Here is a 21771-nt window from a genome sequence, read left to right on the forward strand (position 1 = left end):
TTTAGATTTGTAATGAGTTTACTGGCCCTCTTCTGTACCCTTTCCAGAGCTTCAATATCACCCAGCACGCAAGGAGACCAAAACTGAACAAGTATTCCAAATGCGGCCTAACTAAGGTCTTGTATAAGGACAAGACAGTACGCTTCATCTTATACTCAATTATCGTATGGATAAACCCAAACACCCTATTTGCTCTAGCTATAGCATTACTCGTGTACCTTTAAGGATGTATGCACTCGAATGCCCAAATCTCTTTCTATCTCCACCTCCCTGGAGGGTGTGTGAATGGTCAGCATTTACCCTGCCCACATGCATAACACTGCACTTTTCCAAGTTATACATCATTTTCCAGTCTTGAGCCCAGACTCCCAACACATTAAGATCTGCCTGAACCAGACGAGCCTCTTCTACAGTTCTAGCACTCTCAGATCTTGGTATCATCTGCAAATTTGCAAATTGTGCCACCAACCCCTGGATCCAGATCATTAATAAAAATAGTAAAAAGCTACGATTCCAACACTGATTCCTGCAGGACACCATTGGTGACTGGTCTCCAAACAGATCCAAATCCATCTATAACTACTCTTTACCTGCGCCCTGCCAGCCAGTTCTGAATCCAGCTCAATATATTTTCACTAATACGAGAGACGGTACCATGTAAAAAGCATTTTGGAAATCAAAGTAGACAATATCTACTGGACTTCCCTCATTCACCAACTTTGTAACTTTCTCAAGAAATACAATTAGATTTGAGACACATGACCTTTTTTTAATGAAGCCACGTTGGTTGTCCCTAATATGTCCCTCCCTATCCAAGTATTCATATATTGCATCCCTTATGATTTTTTCAAGCATCTTATCTATTAATGATGTTAAACTGATGGGCCTATAGTTAGCCAGGTCTGCCTTGTCACTTTTTTTTAAAAAATGGGGACTACATTAGCCTCCCTCCAATCTGTAGGAACCATTCCAGAGTGCAGTGAGCTATTAAAAATGCAGGCCAGGGACTCGCACAGCACATGTCCCATCTCCCGAAGGATCCTCAGGTGGATATCATCCGGCCCTGCTGCTCTATTTTTAAGTTCTTAATTCTTTCTAAAACAATATGCATATCGATGTTAATGTTACTGATAAAACTAGCATTATTAAATTATTAAATTCTAATATTCGAGCATCTTCAAGGGTGAATACTGATGCAAAGTACTCATTTAATATTTCCGCTAAACTGAGTAATTTGTAATCTGTCCTTGAACACCCTTCAGTTGTTCAAGGCAATCTTTGACAGTTTTCTGACTCTTTACATAACTAAAAAAGCTCTTCCCATTACTGCCACAGTTGTCTACAATTCTTTTTTCCATTAACCTTTTTGCTGATCTAATAGCAGGCTTTCTTTAATTCTTTGTATTCAACCCTATTTATTTTACATGGGAGTTCTCTCAGTGTCTTGGCCAATATTTCTCTCTCAAACACCTAAATGATAGATCGGGTCATTTATTTCATTGCTGTTTATGGCAGCTTTCTGTGTGCCCATTTCCCACATTACAGCAGTGACTACATTTCAAAAATACTTCATTGATTCTAAAACAATTTGGGATGTCTTGAGCCATAAAAGGCACTAAATAAATGCAATGCATTTGTGTTTTTTCTTTTGAACTACAATCTCCGATTCCTAGTGTGATTTTAGTCATTCGCTTTCCACCTCTCGAACAGCCTTATAATGTGATGCTTAGGGCGACACCTATGTTTTGGGGGGGGGGGGGGGGGGGGGGGGGGAAGGAATTAACCCCTTCTTTAAGGCCCATTACCACCTCCAAGAGGTGGTAACAGAGCGGTAAGACCTTTCAGCCAAGGGGCAGGGCCGACCCATCCGCAATTGCCCCCAGGCCGGCTTGAATGGGATTCCACCATGCCCAGTGCTTCCACTCCACTCAGCGTGCCGACTCCTTACGGCCCTGCGGCGACCCTTTTTCCGCTCCGTAGGGGAAATTGCCCCACGGAAGCGCAGCCGGTCGGTGCCTCCAACAACTTGGCGCAGCAGGAAGCTGCCAGTGGCAGTGCAGTGCGGCCGCCCTTAAAGGGGAGGGCGCACAGCCTCAGCCGCCATTTTGTTTTAATTGTCGGCCAACTCCTGAATCAGCCAACAATGGCGGCCTCTGGTTCAGCTGGTCCTCCAACAAGCAGCCCGGCACCCCTCTTGGGTGCCAGGACAACCAAAATCATCCCTGGTGACAGTGGGCTCCACCTAGAACTCGCAGCGTCCCTCCTCTTTGAGACAGTGAGGGAAGGGACTTCGCTGCATCGTGCAGACGTCATCACCACAGCGTTGACATGGTCAGTGCGATGGTGATGGACACCGCCCCGATACTACCTCCATCAACACCCCAAAGCGCTGGGAGGCAGTGTCAGAGTTGAAGAGTTGAATTTTCCACCCCTTTCCTCCGACTCCTGCTGGGTGGTGATAATTCGAATAATCCACCCCAAATGGGATGGGGGGCAATTTCCAGCCCCTAAAACTTCCACTGTGGCCAGACGAACCTTTGTACAAATTCAGCATAATTTCTTGCTTTCACGATCATTGTCCGGATGTGTAAACCCTAGAATCGCCTTTACAGCCTTTTCTAGCTACACTCCCACTTTTAAAGATACGTGCAATTTCACTTTAGTTCGCTCTGTTCCTCAACTTTTAAAGAATCTTCAATCCCTGCACCATCACTCGATTAGTGAGCACCAGCCATCATTTTTCAGACTATTACTGATCTCATCTTTTAGGAACATAGAAACAGGCCATTCAGTGCCTTGAGCTACTATGTCATTCTATTGGATCATGGCTGATCTGTATCCCAACTCCATTTACCCAGCCTTTCCACATAATCCAATACCCTTACATCTAATAAAAATCTAGCAATCTCAGACTTGAAATTTTCAACTGACCCAGCCTTTTGGACAGAGTTCCAGATTTCCACTACCTCTTACTGAGATCTTACTGCTTCAGCCTATCCCTGTCCCACTAAACTAAATGCCTCCCTAATTCTACTCTTCCCACCCCTGCTTTGCCCAGTCCCTACCCACCTACAATCAGTGACCCCCTCCTCTGCTGCTTTCATAATTTTACTAATGGTTTCCTTTTCACCATGGACATAGTCATTCATCAGCATGGTTTCCTTGAAAAACAGTCAAACCAGTCCCCACCAACGACTGCTTGGCTCAACTTAACTTTAATAACTTCAGCCATTAAATAATATCTTTCAATTCTACTCACTTCCACTACATAAATGTTGAACCGCATGTGTCCCAGCTATGACCACCTTTGTGCAGATCAAAAACATTCTCTTCCAATCCAAATCCTATCAGATTATGTATCTTTTCACCCAGCTTCCCTGCAGAGTGCATCTTTTTCTTCATCGGATCTGCAGGGATGACTCCACTTTCCACACCCATGTTTCTAAAATATTACTCTTTTTTCTCAGCTAAGGTTTCTACACCACAAAAGTAAAGGGAAGAGTCTTCTGGAAAGCAGAGTGTCGACAGGACTCTTGACTGGGTCCATTCCATTTCCCAAGGCTCTGCACTAACACAATCAAGTCCTCATGTTTCTTTTTTAATTCGTTCCTGGGGTGGGAGTAGCAGGCAAGGCCAACATTTATTACCCATCCCAAATTCCCCTCAAGAAGGTGGAGATGAGCAATCTTCTTGAACCGCTGCAGTCTGGATGAGCTCAAGTTTACGGAGGGTGCAAAATGGTAGGCCGGCCAGGAGAACATTGGAACTGTCAAAACGAGAGGTTAAAAAAGGCATGAATGAGGATTTCAGCAGCAGATGAGCTGCAGGGGGGCAGAGATGGGCAATGTTAGGCAGTCTTGGTGAGGGAGAGGATTTGAGGTCAGAAGCTCAGCTCAGAGTTAAACAAGACAGCAAGGTTGCAAACAGTCTGGTTCAGCCTCAGACAGTGGCCAGGTATAGGGATGGAGTCAATGGCTAGGGAATGGAGTTTATGGCAGGGACCAAAGACAATGGGCTTTGGATTTTCTAAAATTTAATAAAACATTTCTACTCATCCAATAATAGATGTTGGACAAGCAGCGTGACAAATCAGAGGCAATGGAAGGGTCTAGAGAAGTGGTGGTGAGCTAGAGCTGAGTGTTGTCAGCGAACATGTGGAACAGAGGAGAGATGTTGGATGGGATGGTGTGGTCAATCATGTCAAAGGCTGCAATCAGGTAGAGAAGGATGAGGAGGGATAGTTTGCCACAATCAATCAATCACATAGGATATAATTTGTGACTTTGGTAAGGGCCGTTTCAGTGTTGGGGCAGGGGCAGAAACCCAAGGGGTTCAAACATGTTTAGCTTACCATTTAAGCTACACTTTCTTCTCCCCCTCAAAAATATTTAACTTAAAATGTTTCTATAGTTGTCACCTACCTACCTCCTCCACTAAACAATGTCCTTCTGTATTCTTCTTCCCGCTGCTATACTCGCTAATTTGGCATCAGTAAACTTCAATATCGTTCCTTAGGTCTATATCCAAATGATTTATAGACAAAAAATCAAGAGGTCCCAGCAGCTTCTTGATCCACACCACTAACCATATCCCATCAATCCATAAAGATCCATTTATCCCTGCTACTTGCTTTTTGTCCCATAGCTATCCCTTTCCTCTTGGCAGATCATATTTCCCTGTAATACTATGTGCCTTAATTTTTGTAACAAAACTCTTCTGTGATACCTTATTATATAACTATCACAATGAGATTTTTGTGACCATTTTTCCATAAAAAGGATTTGGGAAAGTTCATTTTAAATTTGGGTTTTAGCCATATATTCATACGTTTCTTTCAAAAAAGCACGGAGATGAAAGGTGGTTAATATGTTAATGCACTAGACACTGAAGCTGATTTCCTTAATAGTAAGCAATTCATTAGCCCCTCAGTAAACATCTCACTCCTCATGTTGAGAAGTCTCTGGTCCTGGGTACTGAGTCTTTAGGTGCCTGCCAGACTTCCCCTTCTGGCTATGAATACAGAGATAAAAAAAGAAACCGAAATACTCACCAACAGTCAGGTCCAACAAAGGCTGCAAACTCAGTCAAATTTTAAACAAACGAAGAGGTCAGGCTCAGAAGGAGGGTCATTAATAGCTATTTTGTTTAAATCAAGCAAGATAACTGATGTGGGGGAAGTGTACTTTGTTCCTTGTTTAGCATTATAGAGGATAAGCTATACTGAGTCAATGTTCCTTGCTATTTGTGAAATAACACAACTTTACGATCTGTGTCTGGCCTAATCCTACTCGGTGTTGTTTTAGTCTGCCTTAAAAAGGATTGGGGAGGTGTGCGCGAAAGATACGAATATCTGGTTCCTATCACAAGGGGACACATCTGTCAAGCTCTGGGTAGTATCAGTAGATACTGTGCAGCGAGAGTCTACAATAGCACAAAGATTGTGGGATCAACGTATGGGAGCAAGTTACATCACTGAATCTAAGGTGGTATCTATAGCAAACCTGAATTTGTAACAATACATTAATGTTGTGCAATGCATTATTTGGCATATAAATGAAAGTTGTCATTGTATAGTGATGTACTCTTCAGTGTTACACCGTTTACTTTTTATTCACCTGTTCAATGTAAATAAAACCAGTTAATGTTCCAAAGTTGACCCTTGGCCTGGTAAGAGCAGACCCTTGGTCTTGGTCTCAGGTGGAGACATGTGATTCATTGCAGTAGCCTGGGCCTTGCTGTCGCTTGTAACCAGGTATGATCCTACAGATGCAGATGCGGTAAGACCTTATCTTAAGATATATTAAACCTCGTTGCGATGTACTCTGGAGACAATAGGATTAACAGTCCATTCAAGTTGGCACTCTAACCCCGTTATTTTAAAATTCCAATAACTTTAATTTTCTTCTTACAATAGTTCCAACGCAAACATCTGAAATTCCTAGCAGTCTGGAAGTCAGCCCATTATCCTGCAGGTGGATCAGATTAACTTTATGTTGTCAACAGCACTCCTGCAACCGCAGCTTGAATGAGTAGCACAAAAGACCAGTTCATAGCACACTATGTTATGTGCTATGAACATAACCAAAAATATCGACCCCCCCACCCCCTGCAAAAAAAAAAAAAGAGGTAGAGAATCACAACATAGGACTTGGGGGCAATTTACAGCAGACAGTAGACATGCCCACAAATGAACTTACCAGGAGTGCGCCGAGCACCTTGAGTCTCATCGGCGAGAACAAGCATAAACCAAGCGTAGACAGCGGAAGGAGCGTGCATCAACCCAGGCTCCCTGACCACCTTTTCCTTCAACCACTGTCTGCCCCACCAATGACAGAGACTATAATTCCCGCATTGGACTCCTCAGCCACCTGAGAACTCACTTTTAGAGTGGAAGCAAGTCATCCTCAATTCTGAGGAACTGCCTATGATGATGACAACTTACCACGTAATTTAAGTAACTAATCTCATATAAAAAGGGACAATTCCAAGTCGTGAATTCCTATCAATTTCTGATGCCATTCTAAAGCCAGATTATATTCATTTATATTTATTTTACTGCTATTTGTATTTCTTCCCAAATTCCAAGAATTGGTTTCTCCAATCAAGCCGAACAAATCAAAAAAAGGATTTGTTTGGGGCGGCAGGGACCAAGAAAAAATGTTGCAAAACGCCAAACCAGCATAAAAAAAGCCACCCTTTCAGTATTTCTTTCAATAGTCTGAAAGAATTATGATTGATAATCTTCACTAACCCTCTCCCAATCAATTTGTTCATTTTTCAGTAATTGGATTATCTTTGAAAAAAACTGGCTAAGAAGATGAACTGAGCTCAATCGTTGACTGATATACAATGGATTTGTTGGGCTAAACAGCATTTACTCTGTCCATGCTTTATATTCTATTGCTGCAGGTAAATTATACTATTTTTGTGTTAATTTAGCTCCTTCACCCAGTCAGACTATTGTATATATAATATATTATATATGTCTTAATGACTCAAAAGCATAACATGAATTATTTTTAAAGTCATAACTTATTTGTACAAACTATTCTGAGCAGTAATTTCTCACAGCCATAAAATAGCTCATTTGTTATCTCCAAGATAGTCCCTACAATGCAATGATCAGCATTTAAAGCTTTTCGCAAATACAAGCAGCACGTAATTTAATGGAACAGGCTGAAATACTTCAATATAGGATAAAAATTACCAGGAACGTGAAATCAATGGGAGCTTACCACATGAAGGTGCCCAAGACAGTGGTTGGGAGAGGAATGTAGGGACAATGCTAGAATTTATTGTTAAGGACGTGGTAACAGGGCACTTAGAAAATCATAATACGATTAGGGAGAGTCAACACAATTTTATGAAAAGGAAATCATGTTTGGCAAATCTATTAGGGTTTTTTGTGGATGTAACCAGCAGGATTGATAATGGGGAACAAGTGGATGTAGTATACTCGTATTTTCGAAAGATAATCGATAAGGTGCCACACCAGAGATTGTTACACAAGATTAATACTCAAGGGATTGGGGGTAATATGTTAGCTTGGATTGAGGATTTGTTAAAGGACAAAAAAAAGCATAGGCATAAACAGGTCATTTTCAGGTTGGCAGGTTGTAACTAGTGGGGTACCCCAAGGATTAGTGCTTTGGCCTCAGCTATTTACAATCTATTATTATAATCTTTTATTTATATAGCGCCTTTAACATAGTAAAACGTCCCAAGACGCTTCACAACAGTGTTACAAGACAAAACAGATAAATATGACACCGGGCCACAAAAGTAGAAATTAAGGCAGATGATCAAAAGTCTGTTTAAAGACATAGGTTTTAAGGAGCGGCTTAAAGGAGGAAGGAGAGGTGGAGAGGTTTAGGGAGAGAGTTCCAGAGCTTAGGGCCCAAACAGCTGAAGGCACGGCACCGATGGTTGAGCAGTTATCATGAGGGATGTTCAAGAGGCCAGAATTTAAGGAGCGCAGACATCTTGTGACATGGGTAGGCGGGAAAAAAAAGATAGGGAGGGGCAAGGCCATAGAGTGAGTTGTAAACAAGGATGAAAATTTTGAAATCGAGGCATTGTTTAACCGGGAGCCAATGTAGGTCAGACAGCACAGGGATGATGGGTGACTGGTGCAAGTTAGTACACGGGCTGCTAAGTTTTGGATGACCTCAAGTTTACGTAGTGCAGAATGTGGGAGGCCGGCCAGGAGTGAGTTAGAGTAGTCAAGTCTAGAGGTAACAAAGTATGAATGAGGGTTTCAGCAGCAGAAGAGCTGAGGCAGGGGCGGAGGCGGGCAATGTTATGGAGATGGAAATAGGCTGTTTTAGTTATGTCGCGGATATATGGCTGGAAACTCATTTCAGGGTCAAATATGACACCTAGGTTGCAAATAGTCTTGTCACCCTCAGATTGACGCGAGGGAGAGGGATGGAGTCAGTGGTTAGGGAATGCAGTTTGTGGCGGGGACCAAAGATAATGGCTTCCCAATATTTAAATGGAGAAAATTTCTGCTCATGCCAGTAATGGATGTTGGACAAGCAGTCTGACGATTTAGATACCAAGGATGGTTGAGAGAGAAGCGGTGGAGAGGTAGAGCTGGATGTTGTCAGTGTACATGTGGAAACTAACTCCATGTTTTCGGATGATATATATGTATATATATCTGTATCAATGAATTGGATGAGGGAACCGAGTATAATGTATCCAAGTTTGTTGACAATACAAATCTAGGTGGGAAAGTAATCTGAGAGAATGATACGAAGAGATTGCAAAGGGATATGGACAAACTAATTGAGTGGGCAAGGTGTCAGATGGAGTATAATGTGGGGAAATGTGAAACTATCCACTTGGGTATGAAGAATAAAAAAGCAGAATGTTTTTTTTTAAAAAGTGAGACACAAGTTAATGTTGGTATACAGAGGGATTTGGGTGTCCTTATGAATCACAGAAAGTAAACATGCACGTACAGCTAGCAATTGGAAAGGCAAATGGTATGTCTTCTGTCCCTGCCAGAAACTCAGTTCCAAAGCCATCAACTCCATCACTCTCCCTGGTAACTGTCTGAAGCTGAATGGGAATGTTCGCAACCATGACATCATATTGGATCCAAAGATGAGCTTCCAGCCACGTATCCGTGCCATCACTAAGACCGCCTATTTCCATCTCTGGACGTTCGCTGTTCCAGAGACATTCACCCCAGCTAGCCCACAGACTAGTCAAGCAATAGCCTGACAGTCATACTTACAGAATCATACTTTTCTGCCAATGGCCACCAGACTGAGTGGAGGGAGTGGCCTTGGGAGTTCGCAACATTGACTCTGGGCCCCATGAGGTCTCATGGCTTCAAGTCAAGCATAGGCAAGGAAACCTCCTGCTGAGTACCACCTACCACCCTCCCTCAGCTGATGAATCAGTACTCCATGTTGAACACCACTTGGCAGAAGCACTGAGAATTGCATGGGCACAGAAATTACTCTGGATGAGAGACATCAATGTCCATCACCAAGCGTGGCTCAGTAGCACCAATAATGACTGAGCTGGCCGAGTCCTGAAGGACATAGCTGCCATACTGGGCCTGCGGCAGATGGTGACAGAACCAACACAAGGAAAAAATCTACTGAACCTCGTCCTCACCAATCAACCTGTCGCAATGCATCTATCCATGACAGTATTTGTAACAGTCGCCACCGTAGTCATTTTGGAGACGAAGTCCTATCTTCACAATGAGGACACCCTCCATCGTGTTGTGTGGCACTACTACCCTGCTAAATGGGATAGATTCAGAACAGATCTAGCAGCTCAAATCTGAGCATCCATGAGGTGCTATGGCCCATCAGCAGAATTGTATTCCACCACAATCTGTAACCTTATGACCCGGTATATCCCTCAATCTCCCTTTGCCATCAAGCCAGGGGACCAACCCTGGTTCAATGAGGATGGTAGAAGAGCATGCCAGGAACAGAACCAGGTGCACCTAAAAAATAAAAGGTGCCAACCCAGGGAAGCTACAACACAGAACTGCATGCATGCTAAACAGCAGAAGCAGTATACTATAGACAGAGCCAAGCAATCCCATCAGATCAAAGCTCTGCAGATCTGCCACATCCAGTTGTGAATGGTGGTGGACAATAAAACTAACGGGAGGAGGAGGCTCCATGTACATCCTCATCCTAAATGATGGCAGAGCCCAGCACATGAGTGCAAAAGACAAGGTTGAAGCTTTCGCAACTTTCTTCAGCCAGACGTGTCGAGTGGATGATCCATCTCAGCTCCTTCCCGAGGTTCCCACCATCACAAAACCCAGTCTTCAACCAATCCGATTCACTCCACATGATATCAAGAAACGGACAAGCGCATTGGATACAGCAAAGGCTATGGGCCCCGATAACATCCTGATTGACGTGCTGAGACTTGTGCTCAAAAATTAGATGCACCTCTAGCCATACTGTTCCTGTTACAACACTGATACCTACCAGACAATGTGGAAAACTGCCCAGGTACGTCCTATCCACAAAAAGCAGGATAAATCCAATACGGCCAATTACCACCCATCAGTCTACTCTCAACCATCAGCAAAGTGATGGAAGGTGTCGTTGACGGTGCTATCAAGCGGCACTTAACCACCAATAACCTGCTCATCGATGTTCAGTTTGGGTTCCACCACAACCACTCGGCTCTAGACCTCATTATAGCCTTAGTCCAAATGTGGACAAAGGAGCTGAATTCCAGAGGCGAGGAGAGAGTGACTGCCCTTGCCATCAAGGCAGCATTTGACCGAGTCCCACTAAAATTGAAGTCAATTGGAATGAGGTGGAAAACTGTCCACTGGCTGGAGTCACACCTAGCACAAAAGGAAGATGGTTGTGGTTGCTGGAGGCCAAACATCTCTGCCCCAGGACATCACTGCAGGAGTTCCTCCGGGCAGTGTCTTAGGCCAAACATCTTCAGCTGCTTCATCAATGATCATCCCACCATAAGGTCAGAAATGGGAACGTTAGCTGATGATTGCACAGTGTTCAGTTCCATTCACAACTCATCAGATAATGAAGCAGTCTATGCCAGCATGCAGCAAGACCTGGATAACATTCAGGCTTGGGCTGGTAAGTGGCAAGTAACATTCCGCCCCCTACTCAAGTGCCAGGCAATGATTATCTCCAACAATAGAGAATCTAACCATCGCCCATGACATTCAACGGCATGATCATCGCCGAATCCCCCACCATCAACATCCTTGGGATCAGTATTAAACAGAAACTTAACTGGACTAGCCACATAAATACTGTGCTACAGCAAGTCAGAGCTGGGTATTCTGCGGCGAGAGTTTCACCTCCTGACTCCCCAAAGCCTTTCCACCATCTACAAGGCACAAGTCAGGAGTGTGATGGAATACTTTTCACAGCCTGGATAATTGCAGTTCCAGCAACACTCAAGAAGCTCGACATCATCCAGGACAATGCAGTCCGCTTGATTGGCACCCCATCCACCACCTTAAACATTCACTGCCTCCACCACCACCGCATGGCTGCAGTGTGTACCATCTATAAGATGCACTGCAGCAACTTGCCACAGCTTCTTCAGCAGAACCTCCCAAACCCGTGACCTCTACCATCATCATCATAGGCAGTCCCTCGGATCAAGGAGAACTTGCTTCCCAAAGTGAGTTCTTTGATGGCTGAACAGACCGATACGAGAGCCACAGACCCTGTTACAGGTGGGACAGACATTAGTCGAGGGAAGGGGTCAGTGGGGCTGGTTTGCCGTGCGCTCCTTCCACTGCCTGCGCTTGGCCTCTTCATGCTCTTTGCGTTGAGACTCGAAGAGCTCAACGCTCTCCCGGATGTACTTTCTCCACCTCAGGCGGTCTTCGGCCAGGGTTTCCCAGGTGTCAGTGGTGATGTCGCACTTTACCAGGGAGGCTTTGAGGGTGTCCTTATAAAGTTTCCGCTGTCCTCCTTTGGCTCGTTTACCATGACAGAGCTCCACATAACGCATTTGCTTAGAGAGTCTCATATCTGCCATGTGAACTATGTGGCCTGCCCAGCGAAGCTGATAAGAGTGCGTCAGTGCTTCAATACTGGGGATGTTAGCCTGGTCGAGGACACTGATGTTGGTGCGCCTGTCCTCCCAGGGGATTTGCAGGATCTTGCGGAGACATCGTTGGTGATATATCTCCAGCGACTTGAGGTGCCTTCTATACATTGCCCATGCCTCAGATCCATACAGGAGGGCAGGTATTACTACAGCCCTGTATCAACTGGTCAAATCAAATCGCACGGGGTAGCCCGCAGGAGGAATTCATAGAATGCATACGGGTTTGTTTCTTAGAACAGTATGTTACAGAACCTACAAGGGAGCAAGCTATCTTAGATCTGGTCCTGTGTAATGAGACAGGAATAATAAACGATCTCCTAGTAAAAGATCCTCTCGGAATGAGTGATCACAGTATGGTTGAATTTGTAATACAGATTGAGGGTGAGGAAGTAGTGTCTCAAACGAGCGTACTATGCTTAAACAAAGGGGACTACAGTGGGATGAGGGCAGAGTTAGCTAAAGTAGACTGGGAACACAGACTAAACGGTGGCACAACTGAGGAACAGTGGAGGACTTTTAAGGAGCTCTTTCATAGTGCTCAACAAAAATATATTCCAGTGAAAAAGGACGGTAAGAGAAGGGATAACCAGCCGTGGATAACCAAGGAAATAAAGGAGAGTATCAAATTAAAAACCAATGCATATAAGGTGGCCAAGGTTAGTGGGAAACTAGCAGATTGGGAAAATTTTAAACAGCAAAGAATGTCTAAGAAAGCAATAAAGAAAGGAAAGATAGATTACGAAAGTAAACTTGCGCAAAATATAAAAACAGATAGTAAAAGCTTTTACCGATATATAAAACGGAAAAGAGTGACTAAAGTAAATGTTGGTCCATTAGAAGATGAGAAGGGGGATTTAATAATGGCAAATGTGGAAATGGCTGAGACCTTAAACAATTATTGTGCTTCGGTCTTCACAGTGGAAGACACAAAAACCATGCCAAAAATTGCTGGTCACGGGAATGTGGGAAGGGAGGACCTTGAGACAATCACTAGGGAGATAGTACAGGCTAATGGGACTCAAGATAGACAAGTCCCAAGGTCCTAATGAAATGCATCCCAGGGTATTAAAAGAGATGGCGGAAATTACAGCAGATGCATTCGTTATAATCTACCAAAATTCTCTGGACTCTGGGGAGGTACCAGCGGATTGGAAAGCAGCTAATGTAACGCCTCTGTTTAAAAAAGGGGGCAGACAAAAGGCAGGTAACTATAGGCCGGTTAGTTTAACATCTGTAGTGGGGAAAATGCTTGAAGCTATCATTAAGGAAGAAATAGCGGGACATCTAGATAGGAATAGTGCAATCAAGCAGACGCAACATGGATTCATGAAGGGGAAATCATGTTTAACTAATTTGGTGGAATTCTTTGAGGATATAACGAGCATGGTGGATAGAGGTGTACCGATGGATGTGGTGTATTTAGATTTCCAAAAGGCATTTGATAAGGTGCCAGACAAAAGGTTACTGCAGAAGATAAAGGTACGCGGAGTCAGAGGAAATGTATTAGCATGGATCGAGAATTGGCTGGCTAACAGAAAGCAGAGAGTCGGGATAAATGTGTCCTTTTCAGATTGGAAATCGGTGGTTAGTGGTGTGCCACAGGGATTGGTGCTGGGACCACAACTGTTTACAATATACATAGATGACCTGGAAGAGGGGACAGAGTGTAGTGTAACAAAATTTGCAGATGACACTAAGATTAGTGGGAAAGCAGGTTGTGTAGAGGACACAGAGAGGCTGCAAAGAGATTTAGATAGGTTAAGCGAATGGGCCAAGGTTTGGCAGATGGAATACAACGTCGGAAAATGTGAGGTCATCCACCTTGGGGAAAAAAAACAGTAAAAGAGTATATTATTTGAATGGGGAGAAATTACAACATGCTGTGGTGCAGAGGGACCTGGGGGTTCTTGTGCATGAATCCCAAAAAGTTAGTTTGCAGGTGCAGCAGGTAATCAGGAAGGCGAATGGAATGTTGGCCTTCATTGCGAGAGGGATGGAGTACAAAAGCAGGGAGGTCCTGCTGCAACTGTACAGGGTATTGGTGAGGCCGCACCTGAAGCACTGCGTGCAGTTTTGGTCACTTTTCTTAAGGAAGGATATACTAGCTTTGGAGGGGGTACAGAGACGATTCACTCGGCTGATTCCGGAGATGAGAGGGTTACCTTATGATGATAGATTGAGTAGACTGGGTCTTTACTCGTTGGAGTTCAGAAGAATGAGGGGTGATCTTATAGAAACATTTAAAATAATGAAAGGGATTGACAAGATAGAGGCAGAGGTTGTTTCCACTGGTCGGGGAGTCTAGAACTAGGGGGCACAGCCTCAAAATACGGGGGAGCCAATTTAAAACCGAGTTGAGAAGGAATTTCTTCTCCCAGAGGGTTGTGAATCTGTGGAATTCTCTGCCCAAGGAAGCAGTTGAGGCTAGCTCATTGAATGTATTCAAATCACAGACAGATAGATTTTTAACCAATAAGGGAATTAAGGGTTATGGGGAGCGGGCGGGTAAGTGGAGCTGAGTCCACGGCCAAATCAGCCATGATCTTTTGAATGGCGAAGCAGTCTCGAGGGGCTAGATGGCCTACTCCTGTTCCTAATTCTTATATTATGTTCTTATGTGTTCTTATGTCCATGAGCTTGGTGGTAGATTTGAGGGCCTGGTCTTCAAATACGCTTTTCCTCAGACGGCCGACGGCTGCACTGGAGGCGCTGTTGAATCTCCGCATCAATGTCTGCCTTTGTTGATAAGAGGCTCCCGAGATATGGGAAATGGTCCACGTTGTCCAGGGCAGTGCTATGGATCTTGATGATTGGAAGGCAGTACTGTGCGGCGGTGACAAGCTGGAGGAGAACCTTTGTCGTACAGATGTTAAGCGTAAGACCTATGCTTTCATATGAATACATGGACTATATCCTGGAGTTCAAGCCTCTGAATGACGCCTGCATCTGCGCATATCCGCATACTGCAGCTCAACGACGGGTTGGGGTGATTTTGGACCTGGCCTGGAGGTGGCGTAGGTTAAACAGCTTCCCACTGGTTCTGTAGTTTAGTTCCACTCCAGTGGGGAGCTTGCTGATTGTGACGTGGAGCAAGGCGGCGAGGAAGATTGAGAAAAGGATTGGAGCAATGACGCAGCCCTGTTTGACCCAGGTCCGGATTGGATCTGTAATGGATCCACTGATTAGGATCACGGCAGCAACTCGCCACAGCTTCTTCGACAGCACCTACCAAACCTGCGACCTCTGCCACCTAGAAGGTTAAGGGCAGCAGGTGCATGGGAACACCAGCACCTGCAAGTTTCCCTCCAAGTTACACACCATCCTGACTTGGAAATACATAGCCATTCCTTCATCGTCGCTGGGTCAAAATCCTGGAACTCCCTCCCAAACAGCTTTGAGAGAGTACCTTCACCACAAGGACTGCAGTGGTTCAAGGTGGCCGCTCACCACCACCTTCTCAAAGGCAATTAGAGATGGGCAATAAATGATGACCTTGTCCGCAGCGCCCACATTCCGGAACGAATTTTTTTTTTTTTAAAAAGAGAATACTGACTGAAGAATTGGATCAGATCCACGATTAAAACAGACCCAACCAATTAGAGAACTACAAAGAGAAATGCAACTGATGTACATGGGATAGAAAAAAAAGAGTCACAAATTTAAGTTCCTTCTAACAATCTCCAGATTATTACAAAAAAAAAATTACCTCCAAACGAGATATAGCTTGTGGCCCAAAGCTTTCCTCTTCCACGGTAGCATTCTCCTCAGTTCGTGTTTGCATTGCCATTTTGGAACTTTAAGAAACTGAAAATGAAATAAAATTATAACTGACGAAAGGATTTTGGAGACATTTCAGCAGTTCTGTCCAATCAAATTGTTTCCACAAACAATGCACTGTACCAAATTAAGTTTCCTTTAAACACAAAACTGATTGATTAAAAAAAAGAGAAAGTAGTGGGAGTATTATAAGCAATCTCAAGTAAAATGAGTTATTAATGTAATAGACATACCACTACTCGACCTACCCAATACAAATAATATACTTTGGACTTAATTAGTAATTTCACTGCACCGCATCATGACATGAAAGGTAGTCAGGGAGATATCAAAACCCCAAGAGGCTCACTGGAAATTAAAAATGTGGAGGAGATTATAAAAAATGCTACATCATTACTTCTTGTAAGTCCTCACAGGGAGGTCACTAACAAGATCGTGCCCAAATTGAAACACAAGCTGTGCATGCCTTAAAACTTTGATATTAGCAAAGCAGAATCATAGTAATTTACAGGAGAGAATTGGGCCATTCGATCCATTGTGTCTGTATCGGCTGAAAATTCAGCCTAATCCCACTTTCCTTGCTCTTCATCCGGAGCTGCCAATTTATCTACTTTCAAAGATGCTAAACCCTTTAATATTTCCTCTCTCACTGTGTTTATCTCATCTAATATTTCACACTCATCCTGCTTAACTACAATGTTTACATCGTCCCTCTTTTTTGTGAAGACAGATGCAAGGTATTCATTAAGAACCATACCAACATCTTCCGCCTCAACACACAAATTACCGTTTTGGTCTCAATTAAGCCCTACTTTTCTTTAGTTATCCTCTTGCTCTTCATATATTTATGACAAGGTCATGTTCTGGGCATTTTGTCAGGAGCAGGGTACCACTGGAGTTGATTTTCCCTACCCCTTCTCTGCCGATCACGCCGCCCCAGAGGAATGAGTCGTTACCGACCCTGGCGCTGAAGTCGCCGAGGAGGATCAGTCTGTCGTCCATACTGACGGGGGCAGGGATTGTTCGAGGCTGGAGTAAAATCCCTCTTTGGCCTCATCTGTTGTGTCGAGTGTTGGGGTGTACGCATTGATAACTGTGGCGCACTGGTCCTGGGATAGGGAGAGTCGGAAAGTCATGAGACGTTCGCTAATCCCACAGGGGGAGTCTCTGAGGCGATCGACCAGCTCGTTCTTGATGCCGAAATTGACTCCATGGAGGCGGCGTTCTTCCTCTGGTCTGCCTTTCCAGAAGGTGCAAGCTCCACCTTGTTCCTTGAGCTGGCCTTTCCCTGCCCGGCGGGTCTCGCTTAGGGCGGCGATGTCGACATCGAAGCATCTAAGTTCGCGGGTAACTACGGCGGTGCGGCGATCCAGTCCGTCACTTTTGGAGTTGTCCAGGAGGGTCCGGACGTTCCAGGTCCTGAACTTCATTTTGAAGGGTGGAAGATGCCTGTGCACGAGTTCTTTTAACGTGAGGTAGCCGTTGCACACCAGCTATCATACGGGCTTAGCAGAGCAAGGTCTTGGTCCAGTGGCAAGGGGGTCCAAGACAACTGGAGACCAGGCACTACTGTATGAACCTAGTTGCTTACGGCAAGATGCGAGCCATAAGCTCGGCGCTGAGCAGCGCCTTCGGTGAGGTGGTGAGAAAATCAAGGCCTGGCTGAGGGCAGGCATTGGGATAGGTCAGAGGTCCATTTTGTGGAAGGAGGAATGGTCAAACAGGTCAGAGTGGCCACAGCCATTGTGCACACCATGTGCTCGACAGAGACTCCGCTGTTGAGTGGGATCAGCAGCCGGGGGGAGCAAAGACCAGGACGTCGCTGGTGGGGCCCTCCTGTATGTCTCAGAGACGTGGACCATATACAGTAGACACCTCAAATCACTGGAGGAATACCAACGATGTCTCCGCAAGATCCTACAAATCCCCTGGGAGGATAGACGCACCAATGTTAGTGCACTCGATCAGGCCAACATCCCCAGCATCGAAGCACTGACCACACTCGGCCAGCTCTGTTGGGCGGGCCACATTATTCGCATGCCTGAACATGACTCCCAAAGCAAGCGCTCTACTCGGAACTCCTACATGGCAAGTGAGCCCCAGGTGGGCAGAGGAAATGTTTCAAGGACACCCTCAAAGCCTCCTTGATAAAAATGCAACATCCCCACTGAGGCCTGGGAGTCCCTGGCCAAAGACCGCACTAAATGGAGGAAAAGCATCCAGGAGGACGCTGAGCACCTCGAGTCTCGTCGCTGAGAGCATGCAGAAAGCAAGCGCAGGCAGCGGAAGGAGCGTATGGCACACCAGACTCCCCACCAACCTTTTCCTTTCCTTCAACGACTGTCTATCCCACCTGTGACAGAGACTGTAATTCCCGTATTGGACTGTTCAGTCACCTAAGAACTCACTTTTAGAGTGGAAGCAAGTCTTCCTCGATTTCGAGAGACTGCCTATGATGATGATGTATTTATAAAACATCTTTGGATTTTCCTAGCCAATATTTTTTCATGCCCCCTTTTGGCTTTCCTAATTGGTTTTAATTTCACCGCTGCACTTTCTGTACTCCTCTAGGCTTTCTGCAGTATTTAGCTCTCGGTACCTTCTCTTTTTTGCCTTATTCTACCTTGCATTCCCCTTGACATCCAGGGAGTGCTAGATTTGAGAGCTTTCTTTGTGGAAACATATTTGCTCTGAACCCTCGCCGCCATCTCCTCGAATGCCTCCCACTGATCGGACACTGATTTACAAGTAGTCGTCTCCAGTCCACTTTTGCTAAATCACATTTCAGCTTTGTAAAAATTGGCCTTTTTGCTCCCGGTCTATCTTTGTCCTTTTCCATAACTATGCTAAATCTAACTGAATTATGATCACTGCCACCAAAATGCTCTCCCAATTATGCCCTTTCCACCTACCCAACTTCATTCCCTAAAACTACATCCAGAACTGCCTCCTTGTTGGGTTTACTACATACTAGCTAAAAATGTTCTCCTGAATATATTAAGAATTCTGCACCCTCTATACCTTTTGCATTGATTCTATCCCAGTTAATATTCGGGTAGTTGAAATCCCCTTTTGTTTTTGCACTTCAGAAATGTGCCCACATATTTGCTCTTCTATCCCACTCTGACTATTTGGGGATCTACAGTACACTCCCAGCAGTGTGATTGCTCCTTTGTTGTTCTTCAGTTCAACTCATATGGCCTCATTTGATGATCCTTCTAACATATCATTCCTCCTCGCAGCTGTAATTGTTTTGTTCAAGCAATATTGCAACACCTCCTTTTTTATCCCCCTCTCTATCTCATCTGAAAACCCTGTAAACTGGAATGTTGAGGTGCCATTCCGGCCATTCATTCAGCCATGTTTCAGTAATAGCTATATCATACTTCCATGTGTCTATCTGTGCCCTCAGCTCTGCCTATTCACTAGACTCCTTGCATTGAAATATATACCATTAAGCACTGCCAAACTCCTTTGTTGTCCATTTTCTAACCTTTGTTTCCTCTGCCTTCCAAACTTGCTAACTAATTTTCTGCCTTTCATTTCCAGCTTTGCTTCTCTCCCTTCTGAATCTATGCTCAGGTTCCCATCACCCTACCAAGCTAGGTTAAACAGCAACAGCACTAGCAAATATCCCCACCAGCATCCCCTGCCACCACTGTCCTCGTTGGTCCTGTCCTCGTTGAGGTGCAACCTGGCCAGGTTATACAGGTCCCACCTTGCCCCCAGAACCAGTCCAATGCCTCAGGAATCTAAAGCCCTCCCTCCTGCCCCATTTCGCCAGCCACACATTCTTCTGCTCCATCCTCCCATTTCTGTACTCACTTGCGCATGACATTGGGACTAATCAGGCGATTACTATCTTTGAGGACCTGTTTATTATTCTCTTTCCAAGCTCCCTAAAATATGCCTGCAGGACCTTAACCCGCTTTCTACCCATGTCATTTCTACACCGATATGGACAATGACCTCTGGTTGTTCACCCTCCCCCCTCAGAATGTCCTGCAACCACTCATGGTGCTGCGCACTTGGCTCTGGCTGTACTTCCCAGAGGAACCATTGCCCTTACCATTATTCAGAACTGAATTCTCTTGCACTCAGGCACTATCTACCTGGTCCTCCTTGCCTGTCTGCCAGTCACCAATTTCCTCTCTGGCTGCAAACTCTTAAGCTGCAGCGTGACCACCTCCTGAAACGTGCCATCCACGTAGATCTCAGCCTTGCGGATGCACTGCAATGACATCAGCCACTGCTCAAGCTGTGAAAGCCAGACACCGAACTCCTCCAGCTGACAACACATCCTACACATGTGGTTATCCAGAACACAAGAAGCAGCCTGGACTTCCCACATGGCACAGTATGTGCATTCGACGGGACTGAGGTGCTCTGGCGTGTCTCTATTTATTAGACTATTAACTAAACTAATTTTAAACCACTGTCCTAACTTAGAGAGGAAAAAGAAAATGATTTATTCAGTTTACAGAAATTCAGAGATTCATGAAGCACTGACTCTCATATTGAAGAACATCGGAGAGGTTTCTGATCCACATGCTGCCCCTCGATTACATCATCCAGAAACATAGCGCAAGTTTCCACATGCAAGCTAACGACACTCAGCTCTAACTCACCACCACCTCTCTCGATCCCTCCACTGTCTCTCAATGGTCAGACTGCTCATCAGACATCCAGTCCTGGATGAGCAGAAATTTCCTCCATCTAAATATTGGGAAGACCAACGCTATTGGCTTCGGGCCCCACTACAAACTCCATTCCCTGGACACAAGAACTTAAGAAATAGGTGCAGTAGTCAGCTATTAACGAATATGATATAATTGTGATTACGAAGACATGGCTCCAGGGTGACCAAAGCTGGGAACTCAACATCCAGGGGTCTTCAATATTCAGGAAGGATAGACAGAAAGGAAAAGGAGGTGGGGTAGCGTTGCTGGCTAAAGAGGAAATTAATGCAATAGTAAAGAAGGACATTAGCTTGGATGATGTGGAATCTGTATGGGTAGAGCTGCAGAATACCAAAAGGCAGAAAACGATAGTGGGAGTTGTGTACAGACCACGAAACAGTAGTAGTGAGGTTGGGACAGCATCAAACAAGAAATTAGGGATGCGTGCAATAAAAGTACAGTAGTTATCATGGGCGACTTTAATCTACATAAAAATTGGGCTAACCAAACTGGTAGCAATACGGTGGAGGAAGATTTCCTGGCGTGTATTAGGGATGGTTTTCTAGACCAATATGTCGAGGAACGAACTAGAGAGCTGGCCATCCTCGACTGGGTGATGTGTAATGAGAAAGGACTAATTAGCAATCTTGTTGTGCGAGGCCCCTTGGGGAAGAGTGACCAGAATATGGTAGATGGAGAGTGACACAGTTAATTCAGAGACTAGGGTCCTGAACTTAAGGAAAGGTAACTTCGATGGTATGAGACGTGAATTGGCTAGATTAGACTGGCGAATGATACTTAAAGGGTTGACGGTGGATAGGCAATGGCAGACATTTAAATATCACATGGATGAAGTTCAACAATTGTACATCCCTGTCTGGAGTAAAAATAAAACAGGGATGGTGGCTCAACTGTGGCTAAGAAGAGAAATTAGGGATAGTGTTAAATCCAAGGAAGAGGCATATAAATTGGCCAGAAAAAGCAGCAAACCTGAGGACTGGGAAAAATTTAGAATCCAGCAGAGGAGGACAAACTGTTTAATTAGGAGGTGGAAAATAGAGGAAGCTTGCTGGGAACATATAAACTGACTGCAAAAGCTTCTATAGATATGTGAAGAAAAGAGATTAGTGAAGACAAACGTAGGTCCCTTGCAGTCAGAATCAGGTGCATTTACATTGGGGAACAGAGAAATGGCAGACCAATTGAACAAATACTTTGGCTCTGT

At 44.6% G+C, this 21771-nt stretch overlaps 1 protein-coding gene across 2 annotated transcripts in view; it reads right to left on the reverse strand.

The window, feature by feature from the left end:
* Window positions 1-21771, reverse strand: part of rad51 (RAD51 recombinase) — a 123402-nt gene that overhangs the window by 96473 nt on the left and 5158 nt on the right. For both annotated transcript variants that reach the window (XM_070878794.1, XM_070878793.1), the window contains exon 2: window positions 15797-15894. In XM_070878794.1, coding sequence (XP_070734895.1) covers window positions 15797-15877 — 81 coding nt within the window. In that variant the 5' untranslated portion in view covers window positions 15878-15894. The remainder of the gene's footprint in view (window positions 1-15796; window positions 15895-21771) is intronic.

This window comes from Pristiophorus japonicus, chromosome 4 (assembly GCF_044704955.1).
Source record: "Pristiophorus japonicus isolate sPriJap1 chromosome 4, sPriJap1.hap1, whole genome shotgun sequence".
Lineage (NCBI taxonomy): Eukaryota > Metazoa > Chordata > Chondrichthyes > Pristiophoridae > Pristiophorus > Pristiophorus japonicus.